Raw genomic sequence first — 24,854 nt, 5'->3', positions numbered from 1 at the left:
ACAGTATGTGGGAAAATGCTCCAGTTAACATTTTGGGCGTCACACACTGAGTCATTCAGGGCAATTCTTCCTCCCTGTAAAACTGCTCTCCAGGGATCTTTAGTCACTGGCTGTAGTTTGTTTATGGGACACCATGACAGATAAAAAAGTGCCAGTGTTCTCCCATCTATCCAAATTGTGTTTTCATTGACATTTTGCTTGCAGGGCTAAACCTGCAGCTGTTGTACTTCACATCTCACAAGGGCAGCTCGTGTTATTTGTGTTTAGAGACTCACTTCAATGGTTTACAAAGATGAGGGATTTCTGTCGTGGAGCTATTTTTGTAACTCTGATCAAGAAATGCTGCAGACTCATCACATCTCTTGTTTTTAAAAAAAGCACAGAGGCAGTTATGTAATTGTTACAATTATCAGGCAAGCCCCTTCAAACAGCCAGTGGAGAACAAAGTATTTCTTTGCCTCTGCATGGCTGCGCTGGTCTTTGACAGATCAGCTGTACACAACAGCAGCGATTGTCAATCTGCCTCAGGACATTGCCATTCCCAGCTGGCGTGACGGTGAAATCCACTGCTGACTCTGCGGCTTTGGGACTACTTCGAACTGCTGTTCACACCACCGAGCTGGTGATGGTGCAGCGTCAGTAACACTCGTGGCATATTTACACTGAGCTCTGGTCTACATACTACCCTAGAATGCAGAGCCAAATCAGATGAGCCCTTTAGATGAGGTGGCAGGCTGCCTGAGCCGCGGCGCAGTGTGGACATGAAGCCTGCCCTTGGTTTGTTACCTGCCATATGGCTTTCCCAATCAGTGCTCTCGCTGCTGGTGCAGCGCCAACAGAGAGGGGGAGAGAGAGCGAGCGAGAGATCTTTCTAAAAGAGCATCTCAGGTCTCCTGCTCTATCCTCCCTTTGGGCTCTACAAGCACAGTGTCAGGAGGGGAAGGATGAGCGCAAAATATCCACCAAACATTACACTTACTGAGGGTGTACAAAATAATAACAACCCTTTAAAAATCCAGTATGACTGAGTGGTAGACTTGCAAAAAATATTAGTTTACTGAACTTTATTGCATTGAAAATAAGTTGTCTTTGTCAGAGATGTTTTGAATTAACTTTATGGTCAATTGTGAGTGTGTAGTTTGTGGCATTGTGTTGGATTACATTATGCTTTTAATAGATGTTTGTTAAAATTCTCACCTCCTGTAAAGATGTTGAACCACTTATTAAGCGAAGACTGTCTTGATAAAGAGGTCCCATGCACTGGCAGATTAGGAGACAGTCGGTCCCCAGGCACAGACATGCACAAGGTCCAAACACCTTTCCTAGGAGCCGCTTTGCCATTATTTTGTGTCTCTTTGAGTTTTTGCACAGTTTTTTTTATTCTTTGTGGTTTTGTGTCACTTGTGGTTGTTTTCTTTTAGAGATAATTTCAATCTTTTTTTTGGCAGTTTTGTGTGTCTGTAGTCATTTTGTTTCTCCTTGGGATTGCTTTGTGTCTCTTTGCAGTCTATTGTGTGTCAGTTTATTTTGTGTCTTTTAGTCATTTTGTATGTCTTTGAGGTTATTTAGACGTATTTAGGTCATTTTGCGTGCCTTTGAGGTCATGTGTGTCTTTAGGGTTATTTTGTTTCTTTTTCGGCTGTTATGTGTGCCTTTGTTGCAATTTGTTCCTCTTTGGAGTTAATTTGTGGCTCTGAGGTTGTTTTGTGTGATTTTTGGTTGTGGTTGTTTCAAGTGTCTCTCAGGCCAATGGGGGATTTTTTAAAATCATTTTTGTTAATCTTTGAGGTAATTTTGTGTTTGCTCTGGTAGTTTATGTGTCTCTGAGGCTACTTTGTGTCCCTGCACGGTTATTTCCCATGTCTTTGTGGTCTCTGTGTCTCTTATCTGTAATTTTTAGTCTCTGCCTGGTTGGTAGACTACATGGTAATTTGAGTGGCATTTTTTGCAGGTTCATTGCAGGTGACGACCAGGTGGCCCTTTTGGCCCATTCAGTAATCCATCCATGGTCCCATGGGTTTACACAAATAACCTAATTTTACCCATGCAGTACACTGAATTTTTCTTTTCTACCGATTCATCTTACAGCTAGTTTTTATGTCCAGTCAATAAAATGTCAGAAAGTTGGGAAAAAAAGAAATGGTCATCTCAATTTGCCAGAATCCAAAAAGACATCACTCTATTTTTTTTTTGCTTTGTTCCACCAACAATCCAACCCCCCCCCAATGTATTGATTTCTAATTATTTAAGTCAGATATAATCCACAAATCCATACATTTAACCAGCTGGAATTAGCCGATGTTTGTCATTGTTCAGAAATAGCTTGTACAATTAATTGCTTATCAAAGCTGTTGTTTCCATCCGTTGACTGTCCATTCTGTACATAATGTCAGCAATAATTAAATACACATTTCAGTGTTCATGTTCACGTGGGATCACTTTCATCCTGTCAGTTTGGACACGTGATGATATCTGAACGGTGCATTCTCTTAGCGGAGCAGCACTGAGCCGTGCAGTCCTGTGGTGTTGCTCTGAGTTGGTTATGTGCTGCAGTGCAGTGTTGAGCTCTGCTGTGCGTGTACACTCACTGGAAGATGAGCCCACGGGGGGCACTGTGATCCATGGTGTAATCAGTATTATGGATTAGTCCTCATCCTACCCCACTTGTTGTCTTTGTCCCGTTAGTCCTGCAATTTCTGTCCTGTAAGATATGACTGATGTTAACTATTATTATTGGTAAATAGTTGTACTATGTTGGTTGATTCAAGGCTCCTAAATGACCACATCTCAACAGTAGGTTTTTACCAGGACCTTTCATGTTTGATTGTCGACCCATGCAGTGAATGTCCCTGTCTCTCCCTGTTGCAGTACCCCCTATAAATCAATAGAGGGTGCTGTCTCACCTCTGTTCTTCCCCACTCCATGTTTCTCGCCTTTCCAATTGATCTTCTGTGACGACCAAACATAATCTGTTTCACGTGGTTGAAAGGGCAGTATTATGATCCTTTGATCCACTTAAAATCACGAAATGGTCCACAGTGTTCATCCATACTGTAGAAGCACAAATACAGCAAGGGTTTTTGTTCATCCCATCATCTCATTTTGGCTGATAGTGACTAACACTGCTGCTAAAATAACTCTATAAGCCACAGTTGATGGTGCAGAGGATGGCCTGCAGAATACTGTATCTCACCGTAGGCTGTGGATCTCTGCCAGCAAACACACCAGAGACTCTCCAAAATACTGAGGTGGATTCAACATGAACAGCATAGCAAAAACCAGCAGCATCTGCTGTATCTGTACATGAGCTACTGCTGTGGCCGAGGTGTTAATATGACTGATGCAAAGCAATAAGATGCATTATTAGCTTTCCTGGCATTATGATAAACTGATTTAATGAAGTGTTTGAGAAATATTCCCAGGACCTGTGTGTCCCTGTGACCTGTCCCTGATGATGATGGTGACTAAATTAGAGCAGGAAATGAGAATATTGTCCCAGGAGTTTTACCTGTGGTGTGGGTGTAAATTAGTGTAAAGCTGACATTTCCTTTTAGGGATGACTGGCCAGAAAGACCAGTTGAGGACAGTGTACTTCTTACACACTATGATATTTCAAGAGATGGAAACTTGTTGTCTGCCTCCAGCAAACTGTTGCTGTTTCATTTTAAAGCTGGGACATTTCAGTGAATGTCATAGCAAATTTACCAGTGTAACATGGTTTCATTTCCAGGTGTAGAGTGCATCTTTGAGTTGGGTGGTGTCACTGGAAAGTGTTGTTTCCCCACTGAAGCACTTGTTTGCACTTTGCACGTGTTTATACTTAATTGAACTTACAGTTGTATCAGTCTGCTCTGGATTGTAGCAAAGGAAACAGAGGCGCGCTCAGCGTATATTTAAACAGAAACGGTGGTACATTAAACACTCTGTGGTGTTACGATGGTGCACTGCCTCTTAATATGGCAGGTATAATTCAGTTTCATTCGAAGGGGCTTCATTGGCGTGGGAACAACTAACGTCTACTTTGCCAAAGCAAGTGTGCAATAAAGCAAACATTGTATGTACAATAAGTACAGATCCAGAAGAATTTGTTTTATATAAACATCATTGCATATTGGATGCACATCGGACACCACCACGAGACGGGAGAAACCATACCTCAAAGCCTGTTGCACAATGTTTTACACTGTTTAAAGGAAACATGTTGTTCAATTCAGAAACTGTAGCAAAACGTTCGAGATTGAACATGCCCCAAACCTTTTTCAGAGCTGTCTGAAGAAGTTTGCCTGTCTACCAGAAAGTTTAGTTTAAAATGAATACATTTGTGACAGAAAGGGATTTCTGGACATTTTCAACAGGCACCCGCTGTGATTCAATCCTCCAAGGAGGTCTGGGGGAAGTTCCCACCAGGAGAAATTTAACAGCTATACTGTCCATATAAGAGCATTTTAAAACAAAAATCTTAGATCAGGGAAGCTCAAGGTTTTGATAACTGAGCGCCATTTTAGGGAAACTGCATCGAAATGCGGGCTTCACAGGAAAAGTACTGACTTTTTATTGTTACTATTATTATTATAGTGTGAATGTGTGTGTGTGTTTTTAAAACTGTAACACTGTAACTTTTTCATAACAGTTTAATAACATTTTTATGACATAAGTGACATTTTATATGCTACTTTATTATCACTTTTTACATTATTTTAATGGCATATCATTCCATAGTGTGTAACTTATAATAGTATGACTTTTTTACATACAACAGTCATGATAAAGCCTATGTAACACAAGAGCCCTCAGATTCCTTAATGTCATTATCAATAACCTGTTGTCTTAATTATGCACATTTCAAGGTTGTGATTTCAATAGCTTGCTAATATATGAATATATTGTCATCAAACCAGTTCCTGTGTGTCTTGGGCATCCTGTCACAACATTCATAGCTATTAGTTTCTTTAAAAAGCTATTAGCAAATCTCTTAATCAGTTTCAGTGACCTTTTGCCTTAAACACGCACATTTCAGTGTTTTCACAGCTGTTGCTTTGTGGAAAAGTCCCACAGAGTATCCCTTAACATCACTTTCAGTGACGTATTGCCTTAAATATTCGCATTTCAAGGATGTAATTTCAATAGCGTGCTCATTTATGAATATATTGACACCAAACCACTTCTCATGTGTCTGTGACATTGTGTCACAACCTTCACAGCTGTTAGTTTGTGGAAAAGAAAGAAAACACTGCTCACTGGGCTTCTAACTATGGTGGCCAACGCAAAAACGCAAATGGCCCTATCTAGAGCCAGTGTTTGGTTTGTCCATTCTGGGCTACTGTAAAAACATGACAGTACAATTTTGCACACTCAGTAGATGCGGCCCCGCTCCCTATGTAGATACAAACAACTTATTCTAAGGCAACGAAAACACAACTTCTCACTTTTTTTAAAATCTTATTTTCAGGTTATTATACACTAAAGAAAGCATACTTATTATATTATTTTGAATTCCTACCAATAAATCCCTCTAGATCTTACACACTGGACCTTTAACGCTGACCAGTGTGGACATATATCAACACTGCGCCACTGTGTGTTAAATCAACTCAGATGAAGTTAAAATTCAGTGTACTTTTCGGAATACACTTGAGCGGTTACATGACTGTCTGTGTTTCTGTCTACAGGGTCTGTAGCTGATAGTGAGGTTTTATCCAGTATACTTAGATGTGTTGAATAGGCTGCCTTGTCTTTCTCCTTTCACTCTGGTGAGTTTGCATGTGGGTCTACGACGGTGTATGTGTGTGGCTCTGTCGTGTCCCATCCACTTTTTTTTAGAGGAGCACTGGAGCGGCTAATATGCTGGCGGGTGCTGGCCGTCACACTGAAGAGAAACTCGGGCAGTAGCTGTGTGTTTCTCTCTCCCCCCAGGTCCATACAACCTGTCCCTTTGTGTCTCAGGCAGGACCACCCCAGGGACAGTCAATATACAATGGGTGCACTCTGAAACACAAAGATAGACTTATGTGGGTTTTTAAGTCCATCCCAGTGGTTTAACATGTTTAAGCAAAGTAATGTGTAGGACAATTTCTTAATACATTAGTGCACATTGAAGACACAGATCGCCCTAATACATAGAGATGCCATTTAATGCCAACACAAATGAGAAGATCTTAAAGTCCTCAAAATAAATGGAAATTTTAACATTTATAATTCCATGTCAGCTGGAAAAACTGCATCTGCCGATAAAGATCATGCGATTTCATTAAAAGTTACTGAAGTCCTGAAGTCTAAAGCAATTTCTAAGCACTGTTTACTCGCGCATCTCTAATGGGGGCAATGTCATGTTTCACTAATGATAAGACATTCACAAGTTGCTCATTTTAAATCCTACAGGGTTTTATCAAGTGGTTGCATGCATGGTATTTGTTTTAATCAGTGAAATGTGTCCAAAAAATGAACAGGAGAGGAACTGGTTTCATGTTTAGGGCTGTGATGGTGTTTTCTTCTTACAGTGGTGATAAAGCAATGTTTCACTTCGTTTTGGCAGTTTATCAGTGAAGTGTATGAACTACTCTGCTTATTGGATTCTCTGCTCACAGTGACAATCAGGGTGATGGGATGGCTGACTGAAATGGTCTACATGAGTTGGATGTGCTTTGGCAGGTGCGTCTTATTTACGTTGTGTATGAAATGTCTGTCAGCGCTGCGCTGCATTTTTATGCCTGCACGCTTGCAGTAGCCAAGGCCGGGGCATTATGTTTTTGGGTTGTCCCTCTGTCCATCCCTCCGTCCATCCCTCCGTCTGGTCCACTCTTGTTAATGCAATATCTCAGGAACACCTTGAGTGAATGTCTTCAAATTTGACTCAAACATTCATTGGGACTCAACATGAGCTAATTAGATTTTGGTGGTCATAGGTCAAGGTCCCTGTGACCTATTTATCCCATTCTTGTGAACGTAATATCTGAAGAACACCTTGAGGGAATTTCTTCAAATTTGACACAAATGTTTGAGTGGAATCAAGGCAGCAGTGAGCTGATTACATTTTGGTAGTCAAAGGTCAGGGTCACACTGACCTTGCATTCATATCATTTTTGTGAAAGCAGTATCTCAAAAAAACTTTTAGGGAATTTCTTCAAAATTGACAAAAACGTTCACTTGGACTCAACATTGAGCTGAATAGAATTTGGTGTTCAAAGGTCAAGGTTACGGTGATTTTGCAACCATCTCATTTTCGTTAACACAATATTTGAAGATGGCCTTGAGGGAGTTTCCTCAAATTTGGAACAAACGTCCATTTGGACTCAAGAATGAACTGATTAGAATCTGGGAGTTAAAGGTCAAGGACGGATGCAACCGCATGGCGGTGTATCTAGTTATTGTTCATGGTAGTCTGGTCAAATCTCTTGCCTGCATCTGCAATCTCACTCTGTCTTCCTCTCCGTGCAGTTCTCACATTCATACGACTGTGGATGCATCAAGTTACTACTATTACTAATGGCAGAACATTACGAGTGTGAAAGTGTGAAAGAGATTGTGATGTTTATTATAACATTACTAACATCTGTTGTCTTATGTTGGACACACAGTTCCAAGTCTGCTAACTTACTGGAGCAGCTCCTGTGTCCGTCTTTGCTGTCTGTAGCACAGAAGCTTTCATTTCCGATATGCTATTACTCATGATGTGAAGCGACGTGAGAGAGGGCCTGCATCAGAGCCAAAGTAGTGCATTTTTTTTAAAATGAATTTATTAGGCCCTATATTGGCTTAAAAACAGTAGTGATTACGGTAATGACCTCATCCTCGAGGTAGTGTTACTGCAGTGATGCAGTCATAGTCCTATTCATGTAGCCAGTCAGCTTGCATTTTTTAAAGAGTAACTAAACCCCCAAACCACTTTTTTTCAGTTGAAAAGCAATATATATGGGCATTTAGTGTTAATGATTAATTCAGGTCCAACTTTTGACATTTCAGGGCAAAGTAATAAAATTCTAAATATTGTGTGTGAATATACACAGTGATTGCCCTCTAAAGGCTCAATCCTGGCTATTGCAATTGAATTTAGCTATTGGCCTCTCACCGACCTCTCACCAAACGACTACTTTGTGTGTGTGCAGGGGGCAGGGAAATGCTGTGGATTGAGAGGCGGCACGATTAGGTGCCTGGTAGTGTCTTAGCTCCCACCCAGCTCTGCCCATTTTTGAGACATTTTTTGTCACATTACAGGAGGCACTCAAGCCAAAAGCTGGGGGGTAAGTTACTCTTTAAATTATAGAAACTGTCCCCAGAACAGCTACTAATTAGACTTCTCAATAGCTTTTTCCAAGGTCAGTAATGAAATTTGGTCTCCTAATCAGTATTTTTTGTTGTTGTTGGCTTACTTCTGATATGTTTCTACTGTTTCATAGAAGTATAACATGTTAAATAAACTGGGCTGCTTGCTGATTGGTTGGTTGATCTTATGGTTAGATGTAATTGGCTGTTGTAGCTATTGTCAGGTTATTGACATTTATTGAACATTCCTAGATATGTAAATTTATTGTCTAGGCATACTTTATATGACTACCATTCTTTTTTCAAAGCAAAACTTTTTAAGTTTTTAGATTGATAAACTAGCCATTGCTTTCCATTGTGCATAAGTTAAAGAACTGGTGCATCATGATAATGCAGTTGCAATCAGCGAGTTTTTTGAAAGCATATCTCTGTCGCTTCATCCAAGGAGAAGTTTGAAGGTAGACTGCAGAAAAGCACAACATCAAAAAGGTGTTGAAATTGGTGTTTGACACAGGGTATTTTGTTAAAGCAACTGTTTAGCTATCGTGTTCCTTGTTAGTATGTGATGGGTGTGAAACGCTCTGTTCTCCACAGGGTTTCTCCAGGTTCAGCCTCAGATGATCCAGCTACTATAAGTGGTCCCACTGGCTGTGTTAAGATTCACTGTAAAACTGCTCTTCCATTAGCAGAGCAAGAGTATATGGCATAACAAGACCAATTTAGTTGACTAAGCAAAAACCTCCTTATACCAGTGCAGTCAGTCCAGCTGGTGATTCATTTAGGCACATTCCCCAGGAGTTCGATATGGTGATGGATCTCTTGCCACTGAGCTGTCAGCTCGTCAGTATTTGTGTTTGTTTGTGTCATAGCTAGGCCACATGAGTGAGTGATTTGTGTAGTAGCATTGCAGACAGAAGGCAATATCACCAGTCCTATTCATTAGTATGCTGCAGTATAGAGAGAGGGAGCTGCTATCAGATCAGGGGAAGCCTTGGCAGGAGAGCAGAGGAAAAACAGAGAGAGAGAGAGAGAGAAAGACATAAGTATTAAGATATGGACAGGAAGCAGCAGCAGATAATGAGTGAAATGTACCAGGAATCCTCAAAAGGATGGCAACAATCTTAGTTTTGTTAACATAATGCTGGCATTATATGACACAAAAAGCCAAATAAAACCCAGTTTCATTTTCTTAAGAGCACTTAAAATCATGAGTCATTCAACTGATTATTGTCGGTAAAGACCTGATAATTACTGCAATAATAGAAAAAGAACTTTCAAATTGCGACAATAGCATGGGGAGTGATAATATCCTGCTTTTTTTTGTATATTTTCCCATGTGATCCCCTAAAATAATTCATGTAGGAGAGAAAAAAAATAAGCCAGAAATTAAGATGTGGCTGCTGAATGCTGTAATAGCCAAGCTGTCCCTCCTTTTTCTGTGTGTGAGGTGTGTGTGTGTGTTTATGTATGCACTGAACCACGTTTGTTGGCATGTGTGTGGAACATGTGTGTGTTTTTGTGTGTCCTGTATCAATGTGAACTGTACGTGAGATGTATAGTGAGCTGGGCAAAGAGAGATGTTAAAGGATATTTTTTGCCTGCGTCAGCAGCATTGCAGGGAGGAGGGGAGAGGGGGAAGGAGAGGGAGGGAGGGAGGGAAGGAAGGAGAGAGAGGCAGAGCAATACCAGTAAACAGGTGCCGGCCCCATCAGCACCTCTCTTCCTATGCACCTCTTTCTCACTGCGCACATATTCACACATACATTGTACATGAGCGCATGACACAGAGGCAACGTATTCTATAATACGTTTATGTGTACCATCCTTTCTTTTATTGTAAGCAAATCTATCACAGGGGCTCTGGGAAAGAGGAGAAAAAGAATGCAGGAAACCAGAAAAAGAAGTGAATGAAGCAAAGCTTTTGATGTGCCTGTATCCTACTTTACAACAGACGTCCAGGGAGTGATGTGGAATAGCCTTTTATTGCTCGCAGCCTCACTCTCATAAACACAAGCACACTGCACCAACATCCTTGCATGGGTACCAATCCTGTCTGCTGCAGCGCCTAAACAGTAGAGAGGGAGAAGGAAGCAGAGAGAGAGGGGGGAGAGTGAGGGAGTAAGAGACAGCTTTTTTTCCTCATGCATGTTTTAGATTTTTTTTTATAAAAATTCCTCTGGTATCCGTGTGTGTGTGAGTGATTGCGTGATTGGCTGTGGCGATGACGGGATCCCTGTGCAGCCTAGCAAGCCTCCACAGATGGACGCACAGCAGGACTATGAGATACTGAGAAATTAAATACAGGAAAAGGAAACAAAATCAATGCAATGAGAGGAAGGAGAGCTGACTTTGACTCAAAGCTGCTCGGGCTATTCCTCAACTGACTGTCAGTTCATCCCTCTTTAATCTTTGCTGAGGGAGGAGGGGGTCGAAGCAGTTTCACAGAATGTCAGAGCAGTAAAAGGAAGAGAGATGTAAAGAAGGAAAACAAGTCAAAAAAAAAGGAAAAACAGTTTTTTCACTATTGATGTTTTTTCTTTCGCACAGAGAAAGAGGGAGAGCAGAGAGGAAGGCAGCAGGAAAAATTGAAGGAGGGAAGAGTACGTGAGCGATTGAGAGAGGGAGAGGGAGAGCGAGCGAGAGAGGGAGAGAGAGCAGCGCTGCAGTAGCATCCCACAGCAGACGGCTGAGGACTGCCGATGTGTGTGTGACTGCACTGCTGAAGAGGAGGAGGAGGCAGAGGGTGAGCACGCTCGCAGACTCTGCAGAGCCATAGAGGAGCACAGAGCAGCAGCGGCAGCGCTAGTGTTGGCCGGCACCAGGTAGAAGTCCCAGCGCTGTTGCCCAGCAGACCACCGCCGTAGGATCTGGACGCGCCAACGCCGCCCAGACCCCCACCACCAACGCCATGGCACAAGCTGCCAAACATCTCCGCAAGAACAAGGATTTAGAAGCTCAGCTAGAGGCGGAACGCAAAGAGAAGGAGGAAGAGAGGGTTAAAAAGAGGAGTCGCTCGCGGGATAAAAAGCGCAAGGTACTGGGACTATACACAGGTGGGGTGGAGTGATGGGGGTTGGGTGGGGAGGGAGGGGTGGCTGGAGAGGGGGGCAGGAAGGTTGAGACGCCCCCCCCCACCTTCTTTCTCTGTCATGCTAAGCTGTGGTCAGGGATGCCGGGTCACACATGGAAACTCAGTCATGAGTGCGTTTCTACTGTGTGTGCACACAGTCTCCCTGGCACACATGTATGTCCTGTGCATACAGACATGGGGAAACGGTACAACACACTGCATGCTCTCCTACTCCTCTCGACTGCTTTATACCTGCTTTATTGACCGTCCTGTCTAAGCCGTCTGATAAGGCAGTGTAGTACTCTACCTCTCACTGTCTGTCCCTTTCCACATCTCTGTCTCCTCTCTTTCTTTGTTGTCACACTGCGGTATGGTGCCAGTGAGCGAAATTTCACTACAGCACTAATTATCCACGAAAAACAGTCCCAGTGTCCGCAAAGAGTCCTTTCTCTTCTCCTCTCACCTTTTTCCTCTATGTGGCATTTTAATGACCGCAGAGCAATACCTGCAGACTTGTGTCTGACTGAGAAGTCCCAGGCAGAGCTGGAGCGACTGGCAGGGCTCATTGTAAACAATAAATCTCTGCTCCGCCAGTCGATGACTGCAGGGACGTATCACCAAGCAGCCGAGTATACTTTATTCCTCCGGCCTCTCGTCGGATTTCACTCAAACTCATTAATGAAAATGAGTCATCCGCAGATTGTGCTGTTGTGTATTGGTGGCAAATTGGTCCTCAGCAAAGCGAGTATGAGTCCAGCCGCCCTGTGAGCCTGCACCGTGCCAGGCTGGCTGTAAACCAATCTGATGCTGATGCAGTAGAGACAGTGTTATGGACAGAAACACAGTACAGCTTCCACTTTCACAGAGAGGGGAGGCAGGGCAGAGAGGCTGGTGTAGGGATTAGATTTTTCTTTTTGTTGTGCACGAATCGGAGAGAGCGAAAGGTGGTATGACTCAGATACACCTGGGGTAGATGTCTCTAAGTAGGGGTTTGCTCCTCAGCTCTTTTTGCAGACACAATCGTTTCATCACAGGCACACATATACCGCCACTATGTCGGCGATGACTGATATGAGCCAATGAGTTACTGTAAGGATTCTCCATATTCTTCACCTCTAACCTCTCTAAGAAACAGATCTTCTCATTAAAAAGACCAGGAGTGTGAAAGCCGTTGCAGAGATGGTTGTGTGCGTGTGTTTTATGCATGTTTGTAAGTGTGGTATGTGCATGTCGGGCAACATTCAAGAAGGGAAAGCCTGCAGCTCTAACAGTATGGATGACGCAGGGATAAGATTTCTGGCGAGGGTACTAATGCATCCCAACTTTGACTGAAAGTGTATGGTTTCAGAGGATCCCATATCACTTACGTAACCATGCAGCTTAAGTCTTTCAAATAAGCTTCCTGACTCCCCTCCAGCTCCCCCTCCCAACCTCTCTTCCTTTTTTAACACCGGCTTACAGCCATTCCTGGTTTCTGGAGCAGATGTTAATACTGGGGGAATTCTCTCTCTTTATCTCGCTTTCTCTCCAGTGCCCTCTTTGTTTCCTCTCTGAAGCCCGCAGCTACGTAGTCCAATTCTACAGTCTGTTATTCAGAAGTTTCCTTGCATTGTATTGTGGTTAACAAAACCACCGTTCCACTTGGTTTTCTTTCTTTGCTTCTCGACAACAGTGTTTTCTCAGTAGTTGTGCCATCAGCTGTGTATCGACCTACACCTCGGGAGTGTCCCTATCCTCACAGTGCAGGCAAGGTCAATACTTTTCTGACAGAGCCATATTTTTTTAATTTAACCGCCCTATAAGTTTTCTTCACACACATACTAACGCATATGTGCACTCATGAGGTTATGTGTCATTTTGTGAGCTGCAAGCAAAGGTTTTTTGTTATGTAAGCTTCAGTTTCCTTTCTCACTGGAGGCCTTGCAATCACTTATCCTGCACAGTTGATGTGTTTTACGTCATTATATGAAGAATCACTCGTAGCTTCTTTGATTGATCTTTACATGTCTTGTGCATTTAATTGTTTCAGCTTATTATTGTTGATTTATTGATGGCTCTGGTATTTTAGTTGCAACAGAGGGAGTGCAGGGCTCTGAAAGGATGATAGTGTCATTTATCTGCAGGTTACTTTAGGGCAGTAATACTCAATTTGTGGCCCATGATATATAAAAAAAATACACACTGTTCAATTCATTAAATTAGTATGAAATTAATTAGACGTTAAAAGCAGTTTTAAACAGATGGGTTTGGATGAATGATTTGAACTGGGAGAGGTCGGGGCAGTGCCGGATGTGTTTGGGAGAGACTTCCAGAGGGAGGAGGTGGCTATAGAGAAGGCTCTGTCGCCCGGGGTTCAGTCATGATTAGGATTTCTATGGGGAGTTGTTCATAATAATTTAATTATTCAGTAAAGGGGTAGGATATGTAAGTTCTGCTTCCTACAAATAAGTTCTTCTCCCTCCTTCTTCCTACTCGTTTTCGCATATCTAAATCAAGGCAATTTGTGGAATTTGTCTTTTTTTCCCTTTTTTTCCCCTTTGTTATTCATGTTTTTAACTGCTGTTTTTGTTTCATTTTACATGAAAGAGAAAGACATTGAAAAAGGTCCCTCCAAGGCTGCCAATGTCCTAAAATTTTAGAAATTCCCCTACCTGTGAATGGGGACATATCAAAAGGCTGAAAAGAGGCAATTAATTTATTACATGCACCAATAAATATTAAGGATGTTTGTTTATTTACCGGCCTCTGGCCTCCTGTCATTTTGCAAAAGTGGCTCCTTGGCAAAGCAAGTTGATTATCCCCCTTTTTCGATTGTCACCTGGTTCAGTCTTCTTTGGTCCAGTTGTTGTCATGGCCTCTGGGGGCTGATAGCTGGGCTTTTAAGGTCAAAAAACTTATTTATTTTCTTGTAATTTTTATTTTATCTTTTAAAGACATTATGTGATTTGCTCACCTTCTTTATTGTTTTAATCCCTTTAATGCTCTGCTTGTGGGTATTGTATTCTTGGTGTTTCGTATGATTATTTCCATCCCATGGGGACACAAATCTGTGTCCGCTGATGAATGTCCAGAGTCATAAAGCTAACAATTCGTCATCAAAGGGTGAAAGTGCCGTTTTAATTGGCTTCATGGTGTAGTGATATTATTCAGCACAGGTCAGTTGCTGAGCAGTGGCTAATGCTGTCCTCAAATTACTTTTATTGATGAGTTTGCTCCTCTTGAAAAATGAGCATTGTCAGGATGTGAACAAAGCCCTATTGTCCTAGTCAGCACCTATTTTCACCTCATTCTGTATGTGGGTTTGTGTCTACATCTAAAGCTGCTTCAGTGTGAAGTGGTTCACCTGGCCATGGAGTATGAAGTAGTGCTTTGCTGTGTTTGTGTTGTTTGACTCATATCAGCATGACAGATAAAAATGTGTCTCGTGCAATTTTCATTTTAGGCTGTTTACTTATTCAAAGATACAAGATTAGTCGAAGGTCATTGGAAATGCACACCTGGCGTTTATTTCTAAACAGGCTGATTGAAGACTGAAAATGTATCAACATTCAAGGGCCGTATAATTATGTTTCTTCTGTTTTAGTGTCATTTCGCTTCCCTTACATATTAGCTGCTGAAATTTGGTAGCTGAATAAAAGCTTTTTCAGTCTTTGCAGTAATGTTTGATTACTGCTTTAGATACAAATGGAGAACCATGAGAAGAACTGTGAACATAAAACAGAACAAGAATCAAGGTCTTTCTCATCATGGCATTTACTGAGTTACAAAACACTGCAAGCTCGAATGTAACATCTAATCGCAATTTCTTAACAAAACAATAAACCAAATTTATCTTGTGAGCTCGTTGTAAAAGCCAAACAATTATTTCAGACGGCCTCTTAACGACCATTTAGAGATCTACCTCCTCCCGTTTCCAATTGTTTTAGTGCTACAGTGTGTGATCAGTGCTTGGTGAGCCCCCAGGGTGTTAAACAAATCCAATAGTTCCATGCAGGATCTGTATGTTCGGAGCAGTATTTTTCGTGTGCATCAATATGGATTTATCACTGTGGTGTCATTTGCCTTTTGCCCATTTGTTTTGAGCATGAATGAGTTTTGCGTTTCAGTGAGTTTTAATATGGTAACAACAGAATGTATGTAAATTTTTTGACATGCAACTATTGTTATTATTATTGTTATTTTTGTGATTAGGGCTGCAACCAACAATTGTTTTCATAATCAATCTGCCATTTATTTCAATTTATGTAGTTTATCATAAATGAACGAAAACTTGCAAATATTTACATTTGAGAGGCTGGAACCAGTGAATTATTGGCAAAAAAAGACAAATGGCAAATAATCAGTTCATCAAAACTGGTGCAGTTTTTTCCTTTTTTTTGTGTGACCAGTTGTTTCAGCTCTAGTGATGATTGTGAACAAACTATCCAAATATTTCCAACGGTAGTAGGGCATTTTAAGTATGACTTCCATACTCAACATTAAATTATATTATAAGTACTCCTGTACACGCCATGTACAGTTTACATTTATTTAACAAACAGATCAGTTGGATTTTTAAACCATAGATTCAAAGTTAATATAAGAAAAATCAGCAAATTTTCTATTGTTGCCAATACATTGGTTTGATGCAGCACTGAGGGACTGGGACTGCCCAATTAGCATGACGTAACGCAGCGGCAGTAACTAACATTCAATACAGAGTTGTCAAACAAGTCCAACAAACTAACACTGAAACGGCTTGAACGGCTCGTGCAAGCATTCGTGCAGTAGAAGCAGACGTAGTAGTATCATGATAAACAGAAAGCGAGCAACAGCAGGACAAAGAGGCACTGAGCAATTCACTGCTCTTTAAATAATTATAAAACAAGAGTTTAACTATTTTAAATAGTAAAAAAGTATTTTCAAGTCACGTTCATATGTGTGCGTGGACATTGATTTACTTCTTACCTTGAACAAATACTGATGTCCAAACAAGTACTCAAGTACTCATGCCCATCCCTAAAAGGTAGGAAAACAAATGTAAATCAACAGCTTTTTCTGCCAGAAAACACCGTGGCATGCTGCGACAAAAGTTGCCTCTTCCAAACCAAGAGTTAAAATTAGTTATTTTCTGACGACTATTTTCTTTTTTTTTTTAATTATTCAAATTAATTTTCTGGTCCATAAAACACAAACAGTAAAAATGGCCCATTACAGTTTCATAAAGACAAGGTGATAATTAGTGTTGTTTTTTCCTGACAACAAATGTCAGTAATGAGATAAACAACTAACGAAAACATTTGCTTATGTGACTAAGTGTAGCTCTATAACTGTACTGATGTGAGTGTAGCAAGATCGAAAAGGTCGCCGTGTGTTCACATCCGGTTTCTGTTTAGTCAAACTTGTCTGTTACTCGCAAGCAAGTGAAGTGCAGAGAAAGAGTCGTGGCAGCTGAGGACTGACCACTTAGTGGTGCTGCTACTCAGACTCATCAATACAATAAGTCTGGTCAGGATGCACTGTGGCTCCTTTTGTTGCTGTATATCGTCTGGCACTCAGAGGTGTTGGCTGCAGCTGTATATTGGTGCCCATCATGCATCTTAAAGGTATGGTTCCTGAACAGCAGCTATGGTGCAGGACGCTGCAGCTAACATGGCTGCCAGGGAACACTCAGCGCTGAAAGTACTATCTAAGTGCTATCTCCATCTTCATATAAAGCAGAGGTGGCAGCAGAGGATCAGCATTCCAGCCTCGTCTCTGTCTGCCTTCCAAAATCTCCCACCCTCCCTGCCTGAACAGGAAGCACAGCCTTCGCTGAGAATAATGTGTCTATGTCTGCGACAGATTGCTAATGCAATGCTTTAGATGTAGATGACATGCCTACGTGTATGTATGGCTGTGTGTGTGTTTTTATTGTGTGTGCATGTTGGGTGCAGTGATTTAGGGGTGCTGCAACAGTGACTAAGACCATCAGAGGCATCTTTAGCACCTGTCTGCTGACCAGCCCTGCTTACCTGTACCCTCAGTGGCTATTGTGATCAAAGTGATGAATTTTAAATGAGGCATTCTTCAGGTTGAACTGTTGGCAGATGATATTCAATTTAATTATTGGCTGCTGCAACATGTAAATACTTGTTGTCTCTCATCTGGAACTTGGCTGTAGTCGATATCCGAATAATGGCCTCTTATTTCACCTCCTCTAAGTGTCATTACGGGGATATTGGCTTGTCCAATACGGGCTGCAACTCACGATTGTTTTTATCATCAGTTTAAATTAATTTAATATGCTATTGAGATCTTATAGGAATATTTTGAAATTTAGGCGATAACACCTATTGGTCCCCTTGCTGACAGATGTGAGGATCGATATCACTCAAACTGCCAGACTCTCTCTTGGCCCAGGCAATAACTTCCTGGAGTCTCTGGTGGTTGCCTGGCAACCTCACAGTGAGTACCAGACTTCAGGAACTGACTTAACCAAAACCTTAACTTGTCATCTTTACACTTTGTTTTCTGCACAGATTAAAGGTATGATATGTAGAATTTTCCTGAAAAAAAAAAAAAGTGTATAGACTCTTACATCAGTAATCTCTCAATCATCACTTAAGACCCACGAGTGTGTTGCCATTTGTTTATCTGCAGAGAATCTGCACTTTGCCTGAATTTTCATGCAGCAAAGGGCTGTAGGTTGGAGTTGAACCTGTGGCGGTTGTTTCAAGGACATAGCCTTTGTACTTGGGGTGTCAGCTCTACCAGGTGGTTATATAAAGGTGGCGTCCAGCTGCCAGACTGTAAGCAACATGTATCTATGAGGAATCTCAGAAAAACTCGGACACAGTACTGAAATAATGCAATATAGCAAACGAAGAGTGAATCTGGGGTTGTTTTTCTTTGCTGGAGATACTGTTCAGAAACAGTTACCAACAATTTCTACATAGTACACCTTTAACCCTTTGAAACCTGGAGCAACATCACTTTTATTGTGCAGCGCTCAGATACCGTTCACAAGTATTTAAACTTTTGAACCCGGAGCAAACTGGTGCCGTTTCTGTTAAAGATATGATGAAAAAGGCAAAGAGCAGCTGCAAAGAGCACAAAAAGCAAGAAAATAGTAGATTTAGGAAATTATTTAAAAACAAAAATCTTGTGGAAAATGTCTTGGGATAGAAAAAAAAGCTAGGGAATTTATATTTATAATATCATAATTACACATTTAAAATTATGTCACACAATTAAGATATCTTTAAGCACTTTTTCCAGGTAATTTGTTTGTTTTTTTTACTTTCCTTTTATTTATTTATTTATTTATTTATTTATTTTCTTATTTATTTTTTCAACAATTTTCAGGTAATTTTCTTTTACTGTTTTACGAATTTCTTGCAAATTTTTGGGTCATTTCTTCTTTCTTTGCTCATTGCCATCTCCCATGTTTTTGAAAGAAATCATGCCAATTTGGTCAGGTGTCAAAGGGTTAAACAAACAAGATATGTGTTAGTAAATGAGCCAGGGTAGTTGTTTTTCCCTGTTTTCAGTTTTGAGAGTGGACTTTTCATTGAGGTAGGAGACCTCCAAGTGTGTCTGATGGATTTGCATATTAATAGATTGTGTATTTTGAATTATGGGAAACAATGTGGAAAACCCAATAACAGCAAAAAGCAAAATTCCCCATTAACAAAAAGGTGGATTTTATTTTCTCTTTTATTTTGAGAGAGAAACTGGATATTTTCCCTGTCACACCTCTGCAGTTGTGGTTTTCTGTAAACAGTATGTAGTTGCTGTAAAACTTCTTTCACTTCCACATAGATCTTGGGTTTTACATTAGTATTAGAGGTAACATTATGTTTAGTCTTTATACGATGACTAAAGTGCGTGTGTGTGACTGCGGCCCAGGTGGCCCTGTGGAACCCCTCAGACAGATGACTCAGCAGGCCTGGCCGAGGCACTCACTCATGTTGATGGAGCCTGGGAATGAGTCTCAGTGAGTCCAGCTCCTGCCTCTACAGTAAGTGCTGCTGGGGCAGGTTGGCCGGGAGCTGCAGCCTACTCTCCTTTAATTAAAGCAGGACTGGAAGGCACACGTGAGGCCAATTCACCCGCCCCCACCTCTCTCCTCCCTTGTCCTCCCTGTACCAGGGCAATGGCGGGTCTTTATTTATGAGCTAGCAAAGACTGAGTGATTCCAGAGCAGATAGACCACCACATCCAGTCAGGTTTATTTAATTGGAGAGACGAGACGACTCCTCTGTTCAAAAGTTACTGTCCAGTCATTGTTTAAACAGAAAAGAGAAAGAAATAAAGAGCAAAACAACATCAAGCATCCAGCAGGCACTCCCTCTCTGCAGGGGTTTGGCTTCCCCAAAACTCCAAAGCCGGAGGATATTTTTAAACGTGTGATATGTGATAAAGATTTCTCGTCATGTTTTCAGTTTTATCCTCATAGCAGTGATTCATTCTGTAGCCACGAGCATCAGCGTTCACTAATTTCATGTTATTATCCCTGTAATCAAAGAAAGCCTGCAAGACACGAGGATTTATTGGTGTGTTTCCCGGCTGATGATTGTAAATGAAGCTGAACTGACACGTAGGACTGCAGTGCTTTCAGAAAGCATACAGTCTCCCAACAACAGGTTTGTGTAAACCTCCAAAAAATCTGAACAGTAGCAAATCCGTCTGCGTTCGTCCTCCCACTGCGCGGTTAAATCTATTCATTTGTGAGACAGCACGTGAAATGATGTGTCATATTGTGAGGGGCTTCCTTAGATTTCCCTCCTTGTGCCTCCCTCCCTGTTTCTCTTCATCTTCCTCCTATCTCTCTCCTTGGCCGATTGCGCTAATCTCTCCTCCCAATTGTTATTCTAATAGTGCAGCTGTTACGTAACTCCCTGAAACAAGAATTGAGAGATCAGGGTTATTGAAATGGATCCTCATCACGCCCAAATAAAAGGGGAGAGAGGAAAAGAAAGACGGGAGATCTTATTTAAAAAATTATAGGTATTTCTGGACAGCTTTTGAAAAAAAAGGAAAGCTTTTGGTGTCTGTTACCCAACCTGAGCTCTTTCCCTTTAAGCTCCTCCTGGCTGATGAGAGAGGAGAGAGGAAAGGACAGGAGGTGGTACGGGGAGCTTAGTGCGGTTTGATGTCCAGGTACTCTGAGTCCTGCCTTGATATCCTCAGACTCTGCAGCATCTCATAGACTGATGTGTGTAATAGCGAGGAGCCTCTGCAATGTGCAGCCAACCTCGTACTGTATTTATCTGCACTGTTTTGCTCTGGAAAAATGCTTTATTCGTCCTGTGTGTTCAACACAGGGCATATAACTTCCAACAGTAGGTGTTTTGTGCAGTTTGATGCATTTTTCTATCTTTATCCATCTTTTACTGAGCGTATGATTTTTTTAACTGTCATTCCTTTTCATTTGTGTTTCAGCACGCAAAAAGAGAATAAATGCATATGATTTAGTATTAGAGCTAGTCCTCACAGACGCTGGTATTTTTGAAAACATGTTTTTAGCCGCTTTTGTTCTAAGTTTTAAAAAAATTCATGTCCACACAAGCACTGTTATTAAGAAAATCCCTGTCCTCACAGAAATCCCAAAACACAATTGATGCGCAGTCCAGAGCATGCCAACCAACAGACAGCACCATTATTGCAACCCTTAAGCCACGCAAAGATGAAGATGATGTTAGCCAATCAGAAGCTTAAAAAAACTATTATTGAAAAGCTACCTGGAGCGGTGACCATCGTTTTCCCTGTTAACATGTTTGCACTGAAAACCGCGTTTCTTAAAATCTAACCCTGCATGGAGTTTTAAAAAAGGTTTGTTTTCAGTTACCTAAATTGTAGTTTGTGTGTTGACTAACGGCCAAAACTAGGTTTGTTAATTGTGAGCACTTTCCTCACTTTCCTTAATCAATTATTGGTCAAATGAATGATCAATTAATCCTCATTAAAAAAAAAAAAACACTAAAAATTTGCTTATACCAAACAATACTTTGTACAATTTTCCTTAGTCAAGGCTCACAGTCACAACAGATTGCTATACTTTGACAGCATTGCATTGCATATCGATTGAAGAATACATGTTTGATTAAATTCTTAATGACTGATTAATTGATTAGTTGATTAACTGTCATCATCATTAGTAAAAATGTATAGAAAAAGCTACATTTCGAATATACCCAAGTACGTATGGACAAGACCTGAGTGACGACACTGGTTTTGCAAAGATCTTTGCTGTTTATGTTCATGCTAGGAGCACAGCACAAGGGATGGCAGGGATGTTGGTCGGTCTGTGGATCTGGATCACAAAAATCCAAACATTTATTTGACATATTGCTAAAAACATAGTCCAGATATTCCTGACCCTCAGAGGATGTATCCTACTGACATCGATGATCCTCTGACTTTTCATCTAGTGCCTATGAGGTAGATATTTTTTTATGTGTGAAATATCTCAACAAATATTAGACAAAATATATAAATATTATGACAAATTTGGTACAGAAAGTTGTTTTTCTATCAGGATAAATTGTGATAAGTTTAAGGAACCCCCTGGCTTTTCATTTAATGCCACCTTCTGGTCAAAATTCAGTTTGTCCAGCACATTTGTTTTTACCTGCAGAACTAATCACATTCCCATCAGCCTCATCTGCACTTAAAGTTCAGTAATGTTATCATGCTTACACACTAACCTACGATAGTGAACATGTCAAACATTATTTCTGATTAGCATTAGTATGTTAGCATTGTCTCTGAGAGCGAGCTGATGCTAAAATCCAATATAAAGCCCTGTTGTGCACTGAGCTGCGAGCACAGCTGTAAACTCAATGGTCTAAATTTCGTAGCATGTATTGTTGCAATTTTTAAAAAAATATATTTTTGTGTTTAAGGCGAGCGTGCCAGTGTAGGACTGCATTTGTATGTGTGTGGGAAGCACCTTATGTGTTAGTGATTGTGTGTGAAGATGAGTGCCCACACTGAAGGAATATAGCCCAGAGGTAGAGCCATAGAGGAGGAGAGTGAAAGCAAAAAGGATCGTAATATCAGAGGAGTGCAGGTGACCCCAGGGTGACTCTGCGGCCTTTTCCTCTGTATTGAATGACGGGTGTCTTATTTACCTGATTGATATGATGATTCCTTTTTTTCTGTCTACCGCAGGGAAGGGGAATAATTCGATTCAAAACCCAGCAGTACAGTAGGTCATTACAGCAGCACAGCTTCCCGGCTGTAATTCTCAGTTCCAGTTGCCTGAGTGCGGACAATAGAGAAAGTCTGATTCATTTAATGATGGGAAGCAGAAGACTGAGTTCATGATTCTAGTCTGAATTTCCTGACTGAATTAAACCTGCACACTCCGATGTGGCATCTTGAAATACCGTATATATGTTATGGCAGCTTAGTGGGGCTTCTGAAGGAAGAGATTCAGGTTTAGTTTTTATGACCCTAGCAGTCCTTTTGGGTAGCAGAAGATGACATTTCAAGACCAGGACTTGGCCTTGGTGCCTTGGAGTATCACTCTGTGCTCCCTGATGACAAATCTTACTTAACAGAGTGCAGATTCCTTGAGTCATCTAATCCTCGTGTCAAGTGTCTTCATAGTGTCGCAGCATCATGGACCTGTTATTAAAAGCTTAGCCATTTGTCAACCCCTTCATCTGAATCCCTCGGAGGCAGAGGTGGTGTCACTTTGATTTGATCCTCTTCCTCATCCCACCCAGCAAACACAGAGATGCTCTGCTCTCCAGCAGGATGGCCAATAACATGTCGACACACAGAACATAACAGGACCTTCATTCAGTCATCCGTGCCTGTGCTCAAGTTGCTACGTGTGCAGTAACACTAGTAAACATTGTTATTTAATTAACTTGGCTGAAATCTTGTGTTGCGTCTTTGCCAAGTCAGTAACTAACAGCTCTTTCAGTTAACAATGACTCACACAGTTAAATGCAGTGCCGAGGCACAGTTGATCTTTTCTACGAGGCTGACATTTGTTTTCACTAATTATGCTCAATTTTAAAAGTGCGGAAATGTAGGAATGATTTGTTGATGTTAAAATGCTAAAAGTACAGTAACACCTTTTTTAAAAATGACTCTTAATGACACAGAATGGCATCATTTACACACATGGATTCTGTTGGCACGCTCCATTTTGGATACAGCTCCACTTCTGTAAAAGTATCACAGTTATTAAGCTCCGAGTCTAACAAATCTCTCATTGAATTGTTAATTTCCTTCCTCTTATTCATTAATAAAGAACAACATACAAGGCATTCGGCTAAATAACAAACATGTTGCATGTTTTGCAAAGTATTAATGGTTCAGTTCACCCGAACTAGGTTATTCAATTTAGTTTTTCTTTTTTAAAGGTGGTTTTTTCAGCTTTTTGCCTTTATTTGATAGGACAGCTAAGGGTGAAAGAGAGAGAGAGAGAGGGGGATGACATGCAGCAAAGTGCCGAGGTTGGGATCAAAAGCATGGCCACTGCAGCGAGGACATATCCTCTGTACATGCTCTGTACCAGCTGAGCCACTGGGTGCCCCTCAGTTCAGTTTTCAATACAATTTTATTTATAAAGCCCAATTGTAGTTTGCCTCAGAGGCCTTTACAGCATAATACATCCCTTTGTCCTTGGACCCTCACGGGGTTTAAGGAAAAACCCCTCACCAAAAATTCATTTTAACAGAGCAAAAATGGTCGAAACCTCTGGAAGAGCAGCTTTTGAGGGATCCCCCTCCCAGGACAGACATGCAATGGATGCTGCTTTGAGATTGGAGATTTCATTCTTGACCTTGGGAACAACAGAAAAGTAATCTCAATACAAGGTCTGCTCAGCAGCTGTCCTGGAGCTTTTGATCACGTCACACGATCTTCCTCAGCAGATGTAGTTTTCCAGCGGTTATGGAAACCTAGGTGAAGAAAATCTCAATTGTTCCAAAGCTCAAGATCTTTTATGTGGTGGAAAAAAAACTGAACATTTTCATGAAAATTGAGCAGCTCCATCTACACGATGAAAAGCTTAGAAAAAGCTACCGAGTGGACCTTATGGTGAGGTCTTTAGACGGTTGTCTCTGAGGGAATATTTCTTTGGTGGACAGCAATGTGTAAGGAAAAGCTGCTCAAATTGTGGTGTTGGATTATTCAGAGTAACAGAAACATTGTTTATGAGAAGACATGTAATTTTGAATGCTGAGCGCCACAAGCAAAATACATCACAGTACCAATACCACAGTAGTCTATGCATCAATATTGGTGTGGATGCAGAAACTGCAAATGTGTTCATCTCAACACCCAGGCGAATAAAGCCAAATGTATCTACATGGCTTTATTCTTCACCATAGTGTTACCAATACCTAAGTGAGAGCATGTAAACATTAACAAATTTATTGTTAAACATATTTTGGCTGAACTGTTCTTCAAATTTGCAATCTCAAAGATTTCAGTCCTGGCTGGTTGTGTGATGCCTTTAATTACTGGTAGTAACAGCAAATGTGGTTCAACACCACAGGCACAGAGCTTTTGGGGCAGAAAAACAAACTATTCTCATTTT

The 24,854-nt window shown here is 41.0% G+C and overlaps 1 protein-coding gene across 16 annotated transcripts in view; it reads left to right on the top strand.

The window, feature by feature from the left end:
- The window catches only part of ank1a (ankyrin 1, erythrocytic a), a 132,815-nt gene that overhangs the window by 6,272 nt on the left and 101,689 nt on the right, over window positions 1-24,854 (top strand). For 15 of the 16 annotated variants that reach the window (XM_042487615.1, XM_042487606.1, XM_042487616.1 and 12 more), the window contains exon 1: window positions 10,937-11,293. The exons of the other annotated variant lie outside the window; for it this stretch is intronic. In XM_042487615.1, the coding sequence (XP_042343549.1) occupies window positions 11,168-11,293 (126 nt within the window). In that variant the 5' untranslated portion in view covers window positions 10,937-11,167. Of the gene's footprint in view, window positions 1-10,936; window positions 11,294-24,854 lie in introns of those variants that run through there. 16 annotated transcript variants of the gene reach the window in all.

This window comes from Plectropomus leopardus, chromosome 6, assembly GCF_008729295.1.
Source record: "Plectropomus leopardus isolate mb chromosome 6, YSFRI_Pleo_2.0, whole genome shotgun sequence".
Lineage (NCBI taxonomy): Eukaryota > Metazoa > Chordata > Actinopteri > Perciformes > Serranidae > Plectropomus > Plectropomus leopardus.
The sequence above is the reverse complement of the archived record's forward strand: the minus strand, read 5'-3'. Positions and strand labels throughout refer to the sequence as shown.